The sequence below is a fragment of the Orycteropus afer genome, unplaced genomic scaffold (assembly GCF_000298275.1).
Source record: "Orycteropus afer afer isolate SDZICR_OR568_19922 unplaced genomic scaffold, OryAfe1.0 scaffold00008, whole genome shotgun sequence".
In the NCBI taxonomy this organism is placed as follows: domain Eukaryota; kingdom Metazoa; phylum Chordata; class Mammalia; order Tubulidentata; family Orycteropodidae; genus Orycteropus; species Orycteropus afer.
The window spans coordinates 1,071,538-1,089,211 of NW_006921595.1; the positions used below are offsets into that span (position 1 = coordinate 1,071,538).

The 17,674-nt window shown below is 39.6% G+C and overlaps 1 protein-coding gene across 1 annotated transcript in view; it reads left to right on the top strand.

Moving 5' to 3' along the window:
- PDE1C (phosphodiesterase 1C) overlaps positions 1 to 17,674 on the top strand; it is a 787,489-nt gene that overhangs the window by 691,707 nt on the left and 78,108 nt on the right. Inside the window, exon 16 of the mRNA XM_007945296.2 lies at positions 4,935 to 5,165. Coding sequence (XP_007943487.1) covers positions 4,935 to 5,165 — 231 coding nt within the window. The remainder of the gene's footprint in view (positions 1 to 4,934; positions 5,166 to 17,674) is intronic.

Below are 17,674 nucleotides of genomic sequence, written 5' to 3' on the forward strand. Positions count from 1 at the left end.
GGGATACTGTGTGGTTTAAAATCAGGAAGGGAGTATATCAGGGTTGTAACCTTTCACTGTACTTGTTCAGTCTGTATGCTGAGCAAATAATCTGAGAAGCTAGACTGTATGAAGAAGAGTATGTCATCAGACTGGAGGAAGACTCATTAACAACCTGTGATATGTGGGCGATGCAACTTTGGGAAAGTGAGGATGACTTGAAGCAGTTACTGATGAAGATTAAAGAGTACAGTCTGTGGTATGGATTACATCTCAACATGTTGTTGTTGTTGTTATTTTGCCATCGAGTTGGCCCGACTCATAGCCACCCCTCCTTGGGTTTCCAAGGCAGTATCACTATGGAAGTAGATTTTCCAACCTTTCTTCCACATCTCAACATGAGGAAAACAAAAATCCTCATAACTGGACCAATGAGCAGCGTCATGATAAATGGAGAAAAGATTGAAGTTGTCAAAGATTTCATTACTTGGTTCCACAGTCAACACCAATTGAAACAGCAGTCAAGAAATCAGACTGATTTGTACTTGGCAGATCTGCTGCAAAAGACCTCTTTAAATGCTGAAGAGCAGAGATATCTCCTTGAAGATTAAGGTGCACCTAACCCAAGCCCTGGTATTTTCAGTTGCCATATATGCATGTGAGAACTGGACAATGAATAAGGAAGACCAAGGAACACTTGATGCTTTTGAGTTGTGGTGTTGGCAAAGAATACTGAAAGTACCATGGACCATCAGAAAAACTAACAAATCTGTCCTGGAAGAAGTCCAGCCAGAATGCTCCTTGGAAGCAAGAATGACCAGACTTCATCTCACATATTTGGTCATGTTGTCAGAAGGGACCATTCCCTGGAGAAGAATATCATACTTGATAAAGTGGAGGGTCAACAAAAAAGGGGAGGGCCCTCAATGAAGTGGATTAACACAGTGGCTGCAATGATGGGCTCAGGTGTAGCAAGGATTGTGAGGCTGGCACAGGACCTGGCAGTGTTTTGTTCTGTTGTACATAGGGTCGCTATGAGTTGGTGCTGACTCGACAGCACTTAACAACAACTTTTAGTGCCATAGAGATGATTACTAATAGCAGATATTTCAAAGATAGAAGGGTGCAGCAAAGTTGAAGACCCTTGCAGAACCACCTGCTGGAACATAATTGGAAAGGAATCATGAGGTGGGACAGACTCTTGTCTGATTTGATTATGATGTCATAATGGCTACAATTTATTAATTTAAATGCTAATTGCCTGATATTAGCTTCAGTTTAGCAAAAACAAGTTTGCTTCTGAAATGTATGCACCTCCTGGTTTTTATATTTTGCTAGATTTCCCATAGAAAATTGGTCTGACTCAGTTGTCAAATGGATTTTTCTTGCTCAGATAATATTTTATGCTCTTTCGTAGCAAGCCATAATTTCACACCTTCAGTTTTTATCAAAATTATTTTCAACGTGGAGATATTTTTTCTGAACATTAAAAGTTTTTCACAGATTAAGTGGAGATTCAGTGACAGGTTTATAAATTATTTTACTTTTTACAAGGCTTTGAGTGTTAATGAATTCTTCCTGTTGCCTTAGTTTCTTTCTCTGTAATAAGGACAGTCATATTTTTAAATTACCTTGATTACTGGTTAAGGCAACTTAGCACCTGTCTAATGGTTAAATCTTTCAGAATAGGGCTTTAGAGTTTATATACTTTCTATTGTTTTTATACTGAAGGTGGAATGTGTGAAAATAAGGTCACATTAGCAGATAGGGTAAATCACACTCGTGTGTACATACGTTTAGTCAACAAGCATTCTGTGGACACCTGCTATATTTCAGACACTGTGCCAAGCACTAGGAATTCAGTGATGAAGATGACATTTTGCCCCTAACCTCGGGGAACTTTATAGGTGCTGTCTGCAGAGAATGCCATCTTGCCTTTGGCTTCTGCAAGGGCATTCTTTCACTCTTCAGTTCTAACTTTCTGTAGAAGTCTGAAGACATATCGCACTATATATTAATCTGTGTTGTTTTATAAAGAAATTTCTCCCTTATCTGTACATTATACATAAGTGCTATTGTGAAGTCTTTAATGTTGTTTTGTTAGGTGCCGACAAGTCAGTTCTGACTCCTGGTGACCCCATGCACAACAGAATGAAATTGCCCAGTACTGTGCCCTATACATAATCATTGCCCATTGTTGCAGTCACTGTGTCAATCTATCTCATTAAGGGTCTTCCTCTCCTTTACCAAGGATGCTGTCCTTCTCCCAGGAATGGTCCTCCCTGAAAGTATGTCCAAAGTATGTAAAACAAAGTCTTGCCATCTTCACTTCTAAGGAGTAGTCTGGCTGTACTTCTTCAATACAGAGTTCGTTCATACCAGCACCATAATTCAAATGTATCACTTCTTCTTGAATACCAAAGGATAAACATGGTAACTTAAATCAGTGCTTCTCATCCCCAATTGCATGTAAGAATAACCTGGAAAGCGTTTAAACTATCCTATACCTGCCCCCTTCCTCCATATTTCATTTGTCTGAAGTAAATCCAGACAGTTGGTTTAGGTGAATGGATGGATCAATGAAGTAATGGATGAATGAAAAATTCATAATATATAAATTTATACATATTATATATATATATATATTATATATATAATTCACATAAATATATAAATTCATAGTATATTTGAGCCAAGCAAACTGTAAGGGCAAGAGAAGTAAAATGAAGCCAGGGGTAATAAAAATCTACACTATACATGCCAAAAAATCCTAGATAGTACAAACAGCTAATAAACAAAAGGTTGGACATTGGAATGCATACAGAGCTTCCTTGGAAGAAAGGCCTGGTCATCTACTTCAGAAAAACTAGCCATTGAAAACTCTCTGAAGCACAGTTCTTCTACTCTGACACACATGGGGTCTCCATGAATTCAAAACAACTGACAGTAACTGGTTTTTAAAGCCTTGTAAGCTTATGAACCTGGACCAGATTTTGACTTTGTATCCTTTAGCACCTAAAACAAAGGGAAACATCATCAGATGTATAACCAATCAGTTGGTGTTCATTGGATTAAAAACATGTTGTTTGGAAAGGCCATCTTTTTCAGGACCAAAACTAACACAAAACCAAAAACCAAACTCATAGCTGTTGAGTCAATTCTGACTCATAGCAACCCCTCCTTGGGTTTCCAAGGCAGTATCTCCATGAAAGTAGATTGCCCACTCCAATAATGAGGTGCATGGCATTTTTAACAACCTAGATAGAAACACATTAATACTTTTCACAAGAGAGGTTGATGGCCTGATATGGAAGGTCTTTTGAGTGAACTGGATGCTATACAGGGTGAGACTCTAGACTCTAAAGAAAATCCCTGGTAGGTGCTCTTCCATATGTGCTACTTACTATAACCCAGGTCCACCCAGTGCCTTCAAGGCCCTGTATGATCTGAATCCTGCCTGCCCTTGTCATCCAACCACATCATCAGTCACTAGACCTTTGCCAACTTTGCTTTAACCATACTGGAAAACTCCAAGTCCCTTGAACTTATCAAGTTCATTACTGCTGCTCAGTCTTTGTATTTGTTGTTTCCTCTGCCTGAAACTCTTTGCTCAGATTATTGTATAACCGACTCTTTGTCATTCAGCTGTTGGGTCAAATGTCACCTTCTCAAAGAAGCCTTCTTTACCTCTTTATCCAAAGTCACCTCCCTCCCCTCTACCGATCATGTTCCCTGGTATTATTCTGTTTTACTTTGGCAAAGCACTTTTCACTATCTGACATTATCACAGTGATTTTTAATTGTTGTCTTTTCTACTGGATCAGTCTCTTATGTTTGCAGCTGCAGCCTCTCTGTGCCTAAAATAGTGTTTGGAACTGTAGGTGCTCCAAAAATATTAGTTGAATGAACTAATATTTTCATAAGTACATGTTCCTATGCAGTTATGCTATATTTTTTATTAAGCATAGAGTCAGACTCTTTCACAATCAAGTTGGAAATAATGTTGGCATTCTCTCATTAAAGGGAAGGACACATGGACCAGGATACCTGACCAAACCAAAGGCCACCTCTCATCTTATGGTTGCTTTGAAGACCACATTTTCGCAAGGCTTAGTTACTCTCTTCCTCTTTAATTTCACAAGCAGTGGCCTGACACTGTGCTGTTCTAATGGTGGTTATTTTCCCTGATTTTTGGTTTACAGTCAGTTGTCTATGTTTAAACTCTTGGTCCTAAGCAAACTTACATAAAGCTCCAATTCTTTCTGTGTGTCTTAGGCAAGCTTTGTAACTTTTCTGAACCTTGGTTTCTACATTTGTAAAGTAATGTTACAATAATAGTAACTATTACTATTAATAATGGTAGTAATAATAATAATAGCTACTTCATAAGGGTGTTTTAATGATGAAAGAAAATAATTTTTGGAAGCACTTAGCATGAAACCAAGCATAGAAAACACACTCAGTAGATGGTATCTGTAACAATATTAATAAAAAATGTCAATTTTAATATTAATTTTTTAGTTATTGTTATCCTTATTATGACTCCCTACTTGAAGTTGATCACCAGGAATCTATATTATTGGTTTCCTGAATATATATGCCATTCTGACTTGAATTAACAAAAAGTATGCCTCTCACTCACTGCCATCAAGTCAGATCCAACTCATAGGGACCCCTCCTTGGGTTTCCGAGGTGGTATCGCTACGGAAGTAGATTGCCCAACCTTCATTCTGAGGAGTGGCTGGTGGGTTTGAACCTCCAGCCTTCTGGTTAGCAGTCATATGCCTTAGGCAATATGCCTAAACACTCAATAAACACCTAAGTCATTTTAGTGTATCAGTTCCCAGTGTGTGTGTGTGTGTGTGTGTGTGTGTATTTCCCTAAAGAAGCAATTCTCCTAATGCCATGACCTCTTTTATCTTTTCTATGCCTTTACTAACTCGCAATGGATGCAGAAGAGAAGGCCAAAAAGGAAGCAGAGGAAAAGGCTCGCCTGGCCGCAGAGGAGAAGCAAAAGGAAATGGAAGCTAAGAGCCAGGCTGAAGAAGGCGCAACTGGCAAAGCTGAGAAAAAGACATCTGGGGAAGTGAAGAATCAAGTCAATGGAACACGCACAAGCAAAAGTGACAACGCTCATGGGAAAAATTCCAAAGCTGAGAAGTCATCTGGAGAAAAGCAGCAGAATGGTGAGTTATCAGTCACCTTCAGAGGAGTAGATTTACAAAGGTGAAAGGCTCCTACCGGGGTGTTAATGATGTGGAAGAGCAAGGTAGTTTTGCAGGCGAATAGAACTGGATTCAAGTCCCAATTGTGCCTCTCACTTCGTGGTAGCTGTGGTCTGGTTATTTAACCTTCCACTGTCTCCGTAAAATGCACATTATAACACTCACAGCATGAGCCTCTTGTGAACCCATAATGATAACAGTAGCAAAAACAATGATAACAACAACAGAAAATAGCACTGGATACTGTTTTAAGTTCTCTCTTTACATTTTTAGTGCCTGGTAGGACCAGATGATCTGCACCAGAGATTTGCTCTAGCTTTTAGGCAGACAGCCTCTGTAAAAGAGAAATGTATAGAAAGCGCTTACCACAGCATTCTCCAGTTATTTTTACAATTAACATATATAAGATTTATAATCAGAAAAAAAAAAAAATAATAATGCATGACTGCTAACCAAAAGGCTGGTGGTTCAAACCCACTAGCCACTCCTTGGAAGGAAGGTTGGGCAATCTACTTCCGTAGTGATACCACCTCGGAAACCCAAGGATGGGTCGCTATAAGTCGGGTCCAACTCGACGGCACATAACAACAACATAGTTGGTGTAGTGCCTAAGGCATTTGACTGCTAACCAGAAGGCTGGTGGTTCAAACACACCAGCCACTCCTAGGAAAGAAGATTGAGCAATTACTTCCATAGAGCTACCTCCTCAGAAACCCAAGGAGGGGTCGCTGTGAGTCAGAAATGACTGGACAGCAGTTCATCATCATCATCATCATCATCATCATCAATATGAAGTTTGCTCATTTAACCTTCATGACCACCCCAGGAAGCAGAGAAGGGTATTGTCCAGACCTGACCAGCCCTTCAGCTGGTAAAGGTAGAGCCAGACTCAAACCAGACAGCTTGGTTCTGGAAACTGCTTGGGACCACTGCACAAAACAGCATGTATCAATCATCTAGTCTACATGCTTAGTCTTAGACTTTTCCATGGATGAAAGAAAGCAGAGGCCACATCCATTATTCTAGGGCACTTGGAAATACTTGTTGGAGCATGGCATTGAAGCTGGACCAAATGTGGGTTGAAATTCCAGCTTCTGCTCTTCACAGATTGGTGAGTTTGAGTACACCTGATGTTGCTTCTTTCCTTGGAGAGTTACTATGAAGATGAGGTTAGATGGCATGTGTAAGCCTCCTTTGCAGGCCTGGTTCATCGTACTGCCCTGTTGGGTCTAGGGCATGATTGGGAGATTGAGGAGTGACACTGGGTGTTCTATTTACAGGTCCCACCAGGCATCCTGTTTAGAAATATTTATTGAATGTCCACTGTGCACTAGGTACTGTGATACATATTGTTGATCTAATAATGAACAAGTATAGTGTCTGCTCTAGTGGAGCTCAAACTTAGAGATGGAGAAAAACAATTAAACAGGAAATTATGATACAGTGAAATAATGGGAGTTCTGGGTGCTAAGTGAACACATAACAAGGGCACAGACACCTAAGTAGGCCTGGGAAACTGGTGGAAAGCTGTTCAGGAATACTTCCTAGAGGAACTGATCCATAGGCCAAGGAAGATATTCCAGGTGGAACAGCATGCACAAAGGCCCAGAAGCAAGAAAACATTTGGTACATTCAGAGAGACCAAAGAAGTTCACTGTGGCTGGGCATGAAATTGGGGCAGTGGGTAGGGTGAAAAGCCAGGGCATATTATGGGTCTTCAACTTAGCTGAACTTCTCATAGCTTTCACCTCAGTCAATTTCCTTTTCCTTCTTGAAATGCATCCCTTCTTGCTTCAGAGACACCACTCTATCCTCATTTACCTCCTTCTTTCCTTCTTTATATTTTCTTCTCAATTTTCTTTGGATTTTCTCCTCCTTAGCATGATTCCCAAATGGTGAGGTTTCTCAGAGTATCATCCTGGACCACTTGTCTTCTTCTTAAGCTCTCTTTTTAGGGAATCTCATCAGTCCCCATGGATTTACATACTATCAAGGTTGATGATTTCCAGAATTTATATCTCTGGTCTATATTTCTGCAAGTTCCAACTGGCAGGTCTATTTTGCTTATTTGACATCTTCCTTTGGTTGTCCTACACCTTCTTCAAATTTAGTGTGTCCATGGTACAACTTGTGATTCCAATTTTCTCATCATTGCAAAGCAGCATTTGTTATCTTGTAGGCAGGGATTTGATCTTCACAGTTAGCTAAATTATTTTTAGTGGCTATTCTAGAAGTTTTTGTTTTTTAAAAAAGAAGACCTATTGTTCTGGGAAAGAAAATTTTGTGACACCCACTAGAAATTATTCCCATGCATTTTCTCAATTTATTCTCAGAAAAATCATTTGAAATAGGCATCCATATCCTCTTTCTGAAGATGGTATAATTGAGGAACAGAGAAGTAAAGGAATTTGCCCAGGGTCACATTAATGATAGTCCTAGAATTTGGAACCAGGGAATTTGATTCCAAGCATTATCCTCTTGACTGATTAGCTTAGCACTTTCACATTGCTGCCTCTGGTTCATAAGTCTTTGGCCAGGTAATTATCCTTACAAATTATTATTATTTTTTTTTTAATTGTGATTTGGGTGAAGATTTACAGAGCAAATTCACTTTCCATACAGCAGTTCACATACACTTTGTCTCATGACACTAACCACAGTTTACCACAATGCAACAGCTCCCCTCCCACCTCCTCCCCACAGTTACCTCTTCCCAGTGTCCATCCCTCCATGAACTTCTGCCTCCAAATGACAAAGAGAGAGAATGTTGACTTTCACCAAAAGAAGCACTTGTTTGCCTTGTATGCAAGTGTGTCATAGTTCAGGAGAATATGTTGCATTTAATAAGAATTTATGGAGCACCTGTTGACATTTTGGTGTAGTGGTTAAGGCCATTCAAACCCACCAGCCACTCTGCAGAAAAAAAGATGAAGCAGTCTGCTTCCATAAAGATTTAAAGATTTACAGCCTTAGAAACACAATGGGGTTCACTATGAGTCATAATCAACTTGACGGCAGTGAGTTTGGTTTGGTTTTTGGTTGTTGGAGTTCTAGAGGACAGTGCAAAGCACTCCTCTCTTCCTCTGAGGGAAGAAGTCTGAACCAACTGAAAGACACAACAGGATCAGAAAGCTGGTGATCAAAATATTGACTCTACTGCGATTAGAGCTGACTTAGAAAATGCATATTTGGTCTGCTGAGCATGCGAGCTTCTTTTCATATATTTGCCCTGAACTGAGCTCACCCAACCAGCACTGGCAGAGCCTGGTGGCTCAGGCCTCACCCCACCCCAGTATCCCAGCAGGCTGCTTCTGGAGTGACAGAAAAAGTGTATCTTGTGGAAAACACATCTTGAAGGGGATGGCTGGACTGAGTTGTGCATCTTCGACTCCTTCCCCAGCTAAGTCACTCCTTCTCAAAGGAAGAGCAGGTCACATGAGGCAAGATGTTTTCTTCCTTACTTCCTACTTCTAAAAGAGTAGATTTAAAGTATGTTTCCCTGAATGGAAGCAAAAGAAATGAGGAGAGGGTATTCCCTCCTCAAGTAATCATAATAACCACCACCATTTATTGAATGCTTAGTATGTGCCAGACACTGTACTTGAGATTTTGCCTACATTAAATGATGAAAACATCATAATGACCCTGTGGGGTAGATACACTTATTCCCATTTTACAGATGAGGAAACTGAGGCTCAGAGAGGTTAAATGACTTGCTTCAGGGCAAGCAACCACTAAGTAGAGATCTCAGGTCAAACTCAGCTCTATGTGAGTCCAAATTCCATGCTCTCTAAGCAGCATTTGCAAGGTTCAATGCCAGCAATGAGGAGAGAGGGATTGGAGATAATAGATTGAGGCACAATTGCTGTCCACAAGGAGTTGGCAAAATGCTAAACATTTTAGGCTTTGCAGACCATATGATCTCTATTACAACTGCTTATCTCTGCTGTATCAGTATAAAAGCAGCCACAAACAATATGTATGCCAATGAGTATGCCTTGTTCCAATAAAACTTTATTTTTGGATACCAAAATTTGAATTTTATAGAATTTTCATGTCACAAATATTTTTCTTCTTCTTCCTCCCCCCAACCATTTAAAAACACAAAAAACATTCTTAGTCTGTGGGCCAGACGAAAACAGCCAGCCAGCCAAGTTTGGTCCATGGGCCACATCTTTTCAACCCCTGATCTAGTCAGTAAGAGAAACCAATGAATACAAACTAGCACATCATGAAGTTATAAATTCTACAAGAAGGGTATGGACTTTGCCACCTCTGAGAGGGCTGAGATGGCAACAATTTATTTTGAAGAAGGAGGAAGGCTTGAAAGGAGCAAAATAGGAGCCTGAGTATTCAACTAGGCTGTGTTGGCTTCCCAACTTCATTTCCCAAAGTAAGCAACAGTCTACCATTTCCTTTAGAAATGAAGTATTAAATGAGAGGTGGGAAAAGAAATCAATTTAGGCAATAACAAGAACAGCTAATGGTGGTTCGGGACTGTATTACAGCCGCCTAATTAAAATGATTTATAACCACACAGAAAGGCTCTTGTGTTTCCCCTGTTTATTGAATAACAGCTCACATCAGCCATTACTCCACATACAACTCATGGAAAATTACCTAATGGATTCTGTTCAAGGAACATCATCAAACAAGAGTGTGTCACTTTCCCGGCACCGTTCTTTGTGTGCCACCCAAGATATGTTACAGGTTTGAGTTGAGGGACACAGGTTAAGTGGAGTTGTAGAGGTTTGGTCTCCTATCAGCAATTATAGGATCCCCTGAGCTTTGGTCTTCCTCCTTCTGCATCTCCCAACCCTGGGAGAGGAGAAGGCAGTCTGACACACTGCAGGCTAGCATCCAGCATATAGAACTCTCCTGCTGACTTCTGGAAGACATCCTAGTCTTGCTGCAGTGGGGAGTAAACCTCCAGTCCAGAGCACTCTGGAAGGTTTAAAGTCAAGTTCAGCAGGGGCATGAAGGCTATTTAGGGCAAAGAAAAAAAACCCACTGCCATCAAGTTGATTCTGACTCATAGAGACTCATAGGATTTCCAAGGCTGTAAATCTTTGCAGAAGTAGATTGCCTCATCTTCCTCCCACAGAGCAGCTGGTGGGTTTGAATGGCCAACCTGGTTAGTAGCCAGATGCTTTAAGCACTGCACCACCAGACTTCCTTCATTTAGGGAAGGAGGATCATTTTTCTGTAAGGAGTTAGTCTGATGGCAGGGTTCAAAATCTGATCATTTCTGGATTTCTTAAAATAGGGACAACTGGTATTTGAACTGCTTCATTGAGCCTCTGAGAAATCTTTCTTTTTGGCCATTGGTGGTGGTAGAGGGTGATGGCCATATGCTCCCTGAAACTCTTGTTTATGCTCTGGGCATTGAAACTCCCCTTCTTCTCCATGCCTCCAGCTAGTTTATGCCATAGTAGAATTAATAATGAGAGAGAAGCTGGAAGGTTTATTTACTCCTATTGTTGTTGTTAGTCGCTGTTGCGTGATTGCAACCTATAGGAATCCATACTGCTCCATAGGGTTTCCAAGGCTGTGACCTTTCAGAAGCAGAATGCCAATGCTGTCTCCCAAAGTGTCTTTGGGTAGATTTGAACTGCCAATCTTTTGGCTAGTAGTTGAGCACTTAATCATTTGTACCATTCAGGGACTCCTCTGTTTACTCCTGATCTAGCCTAAGACCAGTTGCTATCACGTTGACTCCAACTCATGACCTACTCTGTGCGTGTTGGGTAGAACTATGCTCGGTAGGGTTTCAGTGGCTAATTTTTTGGAAGTAGTTCTCCAGGCCTTTCTTCTAAGGTGCCTCTGGGTAGACTTAAACTTCTAACCTCTCAGTTAGCAGCCTAAGGCATTAACCATTTGCACCACCTAAGGACTCTTAACCTACCTTAGGATTTGTTCAGTTTCTTTAAAAATGTTTAATTTGTGGAATATCACCACGAGGGGCAGGGAAGAGTCTTGAATAGTCGAAGTACTTGACTTCTAGAATCACACTGATTTGTATATCCTATGGTGCATTAATTCATGTGTCTGCCTCTTAGGTTCCTCAGTCATAAGTTGCAAGGTCCAGGTCAATTTCCCATAAGGCAATTTAAGCAAAATCACTTTGTAGAAGAATCAGTTGGCCATTTGGTCAAAAACTGTCAAACAAATGACTTAAACTAAATGTATAATAGCCAACAGCAACTGTTTAGCTGCCAGAAATGTAAAGTCAAGGTTAGAGACACGGGCAGCACCAGGAGAGTATGAGAAACACATGGAGCTGCGTTGAATGCTATACACAGCACTGTTGCACTGCCCCGTGGCTGCCAGAATGGCTGCAATGGAGTCATGAAAAATTAAACCTTGGAAAACATTCTTAGTTTTTTGGTGAATTTGGTATTCAGCAAATTCATCATGTAGTGAAATAATCTTTGATGAGTTTATCTACTTTCAAAAGTCATTATCTCTGTATTGTGTTAGAAGACTAATGAAATGATGCATGGAAAGCGTTTAGCTCACTGCATGGCACAAACGAACCGAAACCAAACACACTGCTGTGAAGTCAGATCCGACTCATAGCAACCCCTCCTTGGGTTTCCAAGGTGATATCACTACAGAAGTAGATTGCCCAACCTTCCTTCTGAGGAGTGGCTGGTGGGTTTGAACTGCTAGTCTTCTGGTTAGCACTCAAATGTCTTAGGCACTAGGCCACCAGAGCTCCCACAAAGAGAGTGAAAAATAGGTAACTGTCCCTTTCCTCCTCTTTAGGGCCTAATCACTAAATATCTATTTAATGTCTATAAATGCCTAATTTCAGGTTGTAATTATTATTAGGGTCTTTTTGTGTCAATAAGTACCAGGATTTTAATAGTAATGTATTTTTGGTTTTGCTGCAAGCTAAAAAGAAAGTTGCCATTAGTGAGGCTGGTAAGAAAAATATCCAAAACTTGAAAATAAGACTAAGAAGAGGAGTGTTATGTCTTTTAAATGTCACACTGGCATATTGTTTAACAGACCTGCCCAAGGATTATTTAATTATCTTGAACAACCTTTTTTTTTCTATGATAGGGCAGATAGTTAATACATTCAATTCAGTTTTGAAACTATTCAGCCCTGCTATTGTAATGTGAAAGCAGCCATAGACAGTATGTAAATGATTGGGATGTACTCCAATAAAACTTTATTGCAAAAATAAGTGGTGGGCCACATTGAACCATGGGCCATTGTTTGCCAACCCCAGTTCTAGCAGAGCATACTTGTGCTTGACTTTGATATTTACTAGTTGATTCAAGCCCACATACTATAAGTTATGGTAACTTATAGATTTTGGACTGGAAGAGACAACACCAAAAGGTATGGTTTTATTTCCCTCTATGACATAATCTGTGTCATCTCTAATCTAGCATCCTTATTTTAACATATTTTTTAATGTCTATAAATACTCAGAGGATCTCTGGTAGCATAGTGGCTAAGGCACTTGACTGCTAACCAGAAGGCTAGTGGTTCAAACCCACCAGCCACTCCTCGGAAGGAAGATGGGGCAATCTACTTCTATAGTGATACTTCCCAACTTGACAGCACATAACAACAACAACAACATAAATACTCAGTTCCTTAAATGCTCATGGGACCAGCCTTACTGTCTTACTGGTAACCTCATAACTGAGATAAATTTTTGACATATGTTCATTCTAAATTTGTATGAGAGACATATTTTTTTCATGTTTTGAAAAATTACAGTTAAGGTGGATGGAAAAATTTGGATAGTGGTGATGGTGGACCAATCTGATAAATGTAATTAATGTCATTGAATTGTACATGTAAAAAATGTTGAAATGGTAAATGTTTTGTTGTGTACATTTTGACCATTATAAAAAGAAATAATTAAGAGAAAATATTTGATTGAAAAATAACAATTAAATATTAAACTGGTGTATGTGTGTGTGAGGGAGCTCTGGTGGTGTAGTACCTAAGGCATTTGACTGCTAACCAGAAGGCTGGCAGTTCAAACCTACCAGCCAGGCTTCGGAAAGAAGATCAGGCAATCTACTTCCATAGAGATACCACCTCGGAAACCCAAGGAGAGGTCGCTATGAGTTGAATCGACTTGATGGCAGTGAGTTTTTATTTTTTTGGTTTTATGTGTCTGTGAGTGTGGAGTTTAGTGCAAAGTTATGCTTTTATGTTTATTATACCCTTTCAAATATGTTTTCTTAGCATTATGAAGAATTTACTTCCAACTGTGACCATAACTCAATAAAGTACATATTAAATTATGCTATAACTAAACATATCGGTAAAGATAGTATCATTTCAGTGTCATCATTTGGTGACTTTTTCAGAATTTTGACTTTTCAAGGATAATGATTTCAGCCTCGTTTATGTCATGGACCAAGTTGTACAAAAAGTAAAATAATAACTGTCTGAAATGCATCACATTATAGAATTAAAATTCTATAATGTCTGAGCAGGGAAATGAATAAAAACATTTATTTTGAAAACAACAATAAAATTATGATCAGATGGACTCATTAATTAGCATATCTTTTAGATCTCTGTTTTAGAATAATGTCACTGAGGGATGTACCACATATCACATTCAGTACTTTAAATACTTTATATTAATTTTTTTAAGAGTATATTTTCCATTCAACATCATGTGTGCATTTAGTTTCACTTCCTTTTACCATGTCCAACCCTAACCCAATCCCCTCCCCTCCCTGCCCAGTAACCCTCCCTCTATGCCCCTCATAGTTAGACACTCCTGTCTGTCCTGCATCACCTCCGTGTGAGTGTTGCCCCTCTGGTGCCCTGTGGTCTATTGCTCCACGGGATATATTTCCATAGAGTATGTGGGTATATCTCCCTGAGTTGAGTTGTCTGCATGTACATCTTGTTAACTATTGGGCTGAGAGCCAGCCCCTGGGAGTGAGTTTTATTCTAGATGCAGAATGTATTCCAGGGCCGTAGTATTAGGGGTCTCACCATATTCCATCTGACCAGTAATTCTGGTCATTATTGAGTTTTTGGATTTTGTTCCACATTTTTCCTCCCACTCTATCCTGAATCTCCAGTTTTGATCCTTTTCTTAGTGGTTGGCATTGGTAGCCAGGCACCATCTAGTTCTGGTCTCGAAGGCCATTGTGTCCTAGGGCTGATTGCTTCCAAATGCCCTTGTTTTTTGCACTCTTTTTCACTTCCGATGTTAGGAGACCATTAGGTGCATCTTAGATGGCCGCTTGAAAACTTTTAAGACCCCAGTAGCTACTCACCAAGGTAGGATGAGGAACAAGGCTTTTTATGTATTTTGCTGTGCCAACTGAGTCTGCTGTCCCCCAGTACTATGGTCCTGAGACAGTAGATCTATTGGATCTCTCTCCCATAGTGTCTGGGTGTCTGTGAGGGATAACTCTGTGTTGTCTTCTTTCTGTAAGGATTGCAGGTATTTTGTATCACTGGTATCTGTGCAAGATTAGCCTATGCTGAATCTATCCTTGGTCTAAAGTATACTTCTGCTCACTGACCCCTATCTGGTCCTCTCTGATGTTTATGTGTTTGGTATTAATGGTAATGTGTTATAGTGGGCATGCTGGTTGGTATTAGCATCTGTTGTCTATCTCCTGTGTGCACAATTCAGTGTCCTTCCTTTTCCTAATGTTATCATGGTGGTCTCAGACTCTTTCTGTATATCCCTCCCCTTACCCACATCAGCGTGTGGGCCCCAACTAGCCTGAAATTAATCTCTCCCCTTCCCTTCCCACCCCGAAAACCTAGAATGTGAGTCCCTTTTTGCAAGCAAACACTTCTTTGTCTTTTTATAGTAATGGGCTCATACAGTACTTGTCCTTCCATGACTGACTTATTTCACTTACCGTATTGTCCTCCAGGCTCATCCACATTGTGAGGTGATGTGCGTATCCCTCATTGTTCTTTAATGTAGCACAGTATTCCATTGTGTACCTGTACCATAATTTGGTTATCCACTCATTCATTGATGGCCATTTAGGTTGTTTCCATCTCCTTGCTGGGGTGAATTGTGCTGCAGTGAACATAGGTGTACATATGTCTGTTTGTGTGCTATCTCTCACCTCTTTAGGATATATTCCTAGTAATGGAATTGCTGGGTCAGATGGTACTTCTGTTTTCAATTTTTTAAGGAAACACCATACCATATGCCACAATGGTTGTACCATTTTACAATCCCACCAGCAGTGCACAGGAGTTCCAATCTCTCCACAACCTCGCCAACATTTGCTATTTTCTGACCTGCTGAACTTTGCTATTATTACTGGGATGAAATGATATCTCATCGTTTTGATTTGCATCTCTCTAATGACTAATGATCGTGAGCAGTTTCTCGTATGTTTGTTGGCTGCCTGTATATCTTCTTTGGTGAAGTGTGTCTTCAAGCCTTTTGCCCATTTGTCAATTGGGTTATTTGTCTGTTTGGTGTTGAGGTGTTGAAGTTTTCTATAGATTTTGGAGATAAGTCCTTTATCAGATATGTCATAGGCAAATATTTTCTCCCAATCTGTAGGTTCTCTTTTTCCCCTTTTGACGAAATCTTTCAATGCGCACAAGAATTTAATTTTTAAAAGGTCCCAGTAATGTAGCTTTTCTTCTACTTCCTGTGCATTCTGGGTTATGCTTGCTAGTCTATTTATGCCATAAATTAAGGCCCCCAGATTTGCCCTGTTTTCTCTTTGATGAATTTTATAGGTTTGGGTTTTTTACATTTAAGTCTTTAATCCGGCTTGAGTTTGTTTTTGTATATGGGGTGAAGTATGGGTCTTGTTTCATTTTTCTGCAAGTGGATAGCCAGTTTTGCCAGTACCATTTGTTAAAGAGGCTGTCTCTTCCCCATTTGATGGGTTTTGGACCTTTGTCAAAGATCAGTTGTCCATAGATGGATGGGTCTATATCTGGACTTTCGATTCTGTTCCATTGGTCTGTCTATCATTGTACAAGTACCATGCTGTTTTGACTAATATGGCTGTATAGTAGTTCTTAAGATTCAGGTGTGTGAGACCTCCCACTTTGTTCTTCTTCTTCAGAAGTGCTCTGCTTATCCGAGGTCTCTTTTGTTTCTATATGAAGTTAGTAATTGGTTTTTCCATGTCCTTAAAAAATTTTGTAGAATATGGATTGAGATTACGTTAAATGTGTAGATTGCTTTAGGTAGTATTGACAATTTCACAATATCCAGTCTACCTATCCATGAACAAAGGTTCTTCCATTTATGCAGTCCCTTTGTTGTCTCTTGTAGCAATGTTTTATAGTTTTCTTTGTATAGGTCTTTTGTGTCTCTGGTAAGGTTTATTCCTAGATATTTTATCTTTTTAGTAGCTGTTGTAAATAAGTGGTATTATTTCCCTTATTTCTTTATCAGAGGACTCTTCATTGGTGTAGAGGAATCCAACTGATTTTTATATGTTGACATTGTATCCTACCACTTTGCTGAACCTATTAGTTCCAGTAGATTTTTTTATTGAGTCCCTTGGGTTTTCTATGTACAGGATCATATTGTTCACAAATAGAGATAGTTTTACTCCCTCTTTGCCAATTTGTATGCCTTTTATTTCTCCTTCTTGCCTTATTGCCCTGGCCAGGACTTCCAATACAATGTTAAATAGAAGTGGTGTTAGAGGGCATCCCTATCTGGTTCCCGTTCATAAGGGGAAAGCCTTGAGTCTTCCTCCATTAATAATGATGCTGGCCATTGGCTTTGCATATATGCCTTTTATTATGTTGAGGAATTTCCCTTCTATCCCTATTTTGCTGAGACTTCTGAACAGGAATGGGTGTTGGATTTTATCAGATGCCTTTTCTGCATCAACTGATATAATCATGTGGTTCTTTTCTTTTGTTTTGTTTATGTGGTGGATTACACTGATTGTTTTTCTGATGTTGAACCACCCTTGTAAACCTGGTATGAATCCCACTTGGTCAGGGTGTATTAATTTTTTGATATGTTGTTGGATTCTGTTGGCTAGGATTTTGTTAAAGATTTTTGCATCTATGTTCATGAGGGATATTGGTCTATAGTTTTCCTTTATGGTGGTATCTTTTCCTGGTGTTGGTATTAGTGTTGTGCTTGCTTCATGAAATGAGTTTGGGAGTATTTCATCTTGTTCTGGAATAGCTTGAGTAGTATAGGTGTCAACTCTTCCCTGAATATTTGTTAAACTTCTCCAGTGAAGCCATCAGGGCCAGGACTTTTCTTTGTGGGAAGTTTTTTATGACCTGTTCATTTTCTTCTTTTGTTGTAGGTCTGTTCAAGTATTCTGTCTCTGAGTGGGATAGTTTAGGTAGGTCTTGTGATTCTAGAAACTTATCCATCTCTTCTAGGTTCTCAAATCTGTTGGAGTACAGTTTTTCATAATATTCTGTCAGTGTCTTTTTTATTTCAGTTGGTTCTGTTGTGATGACACCCTTTTTGTTTACAATTCTTGTGATTTGGATCTTCTTTT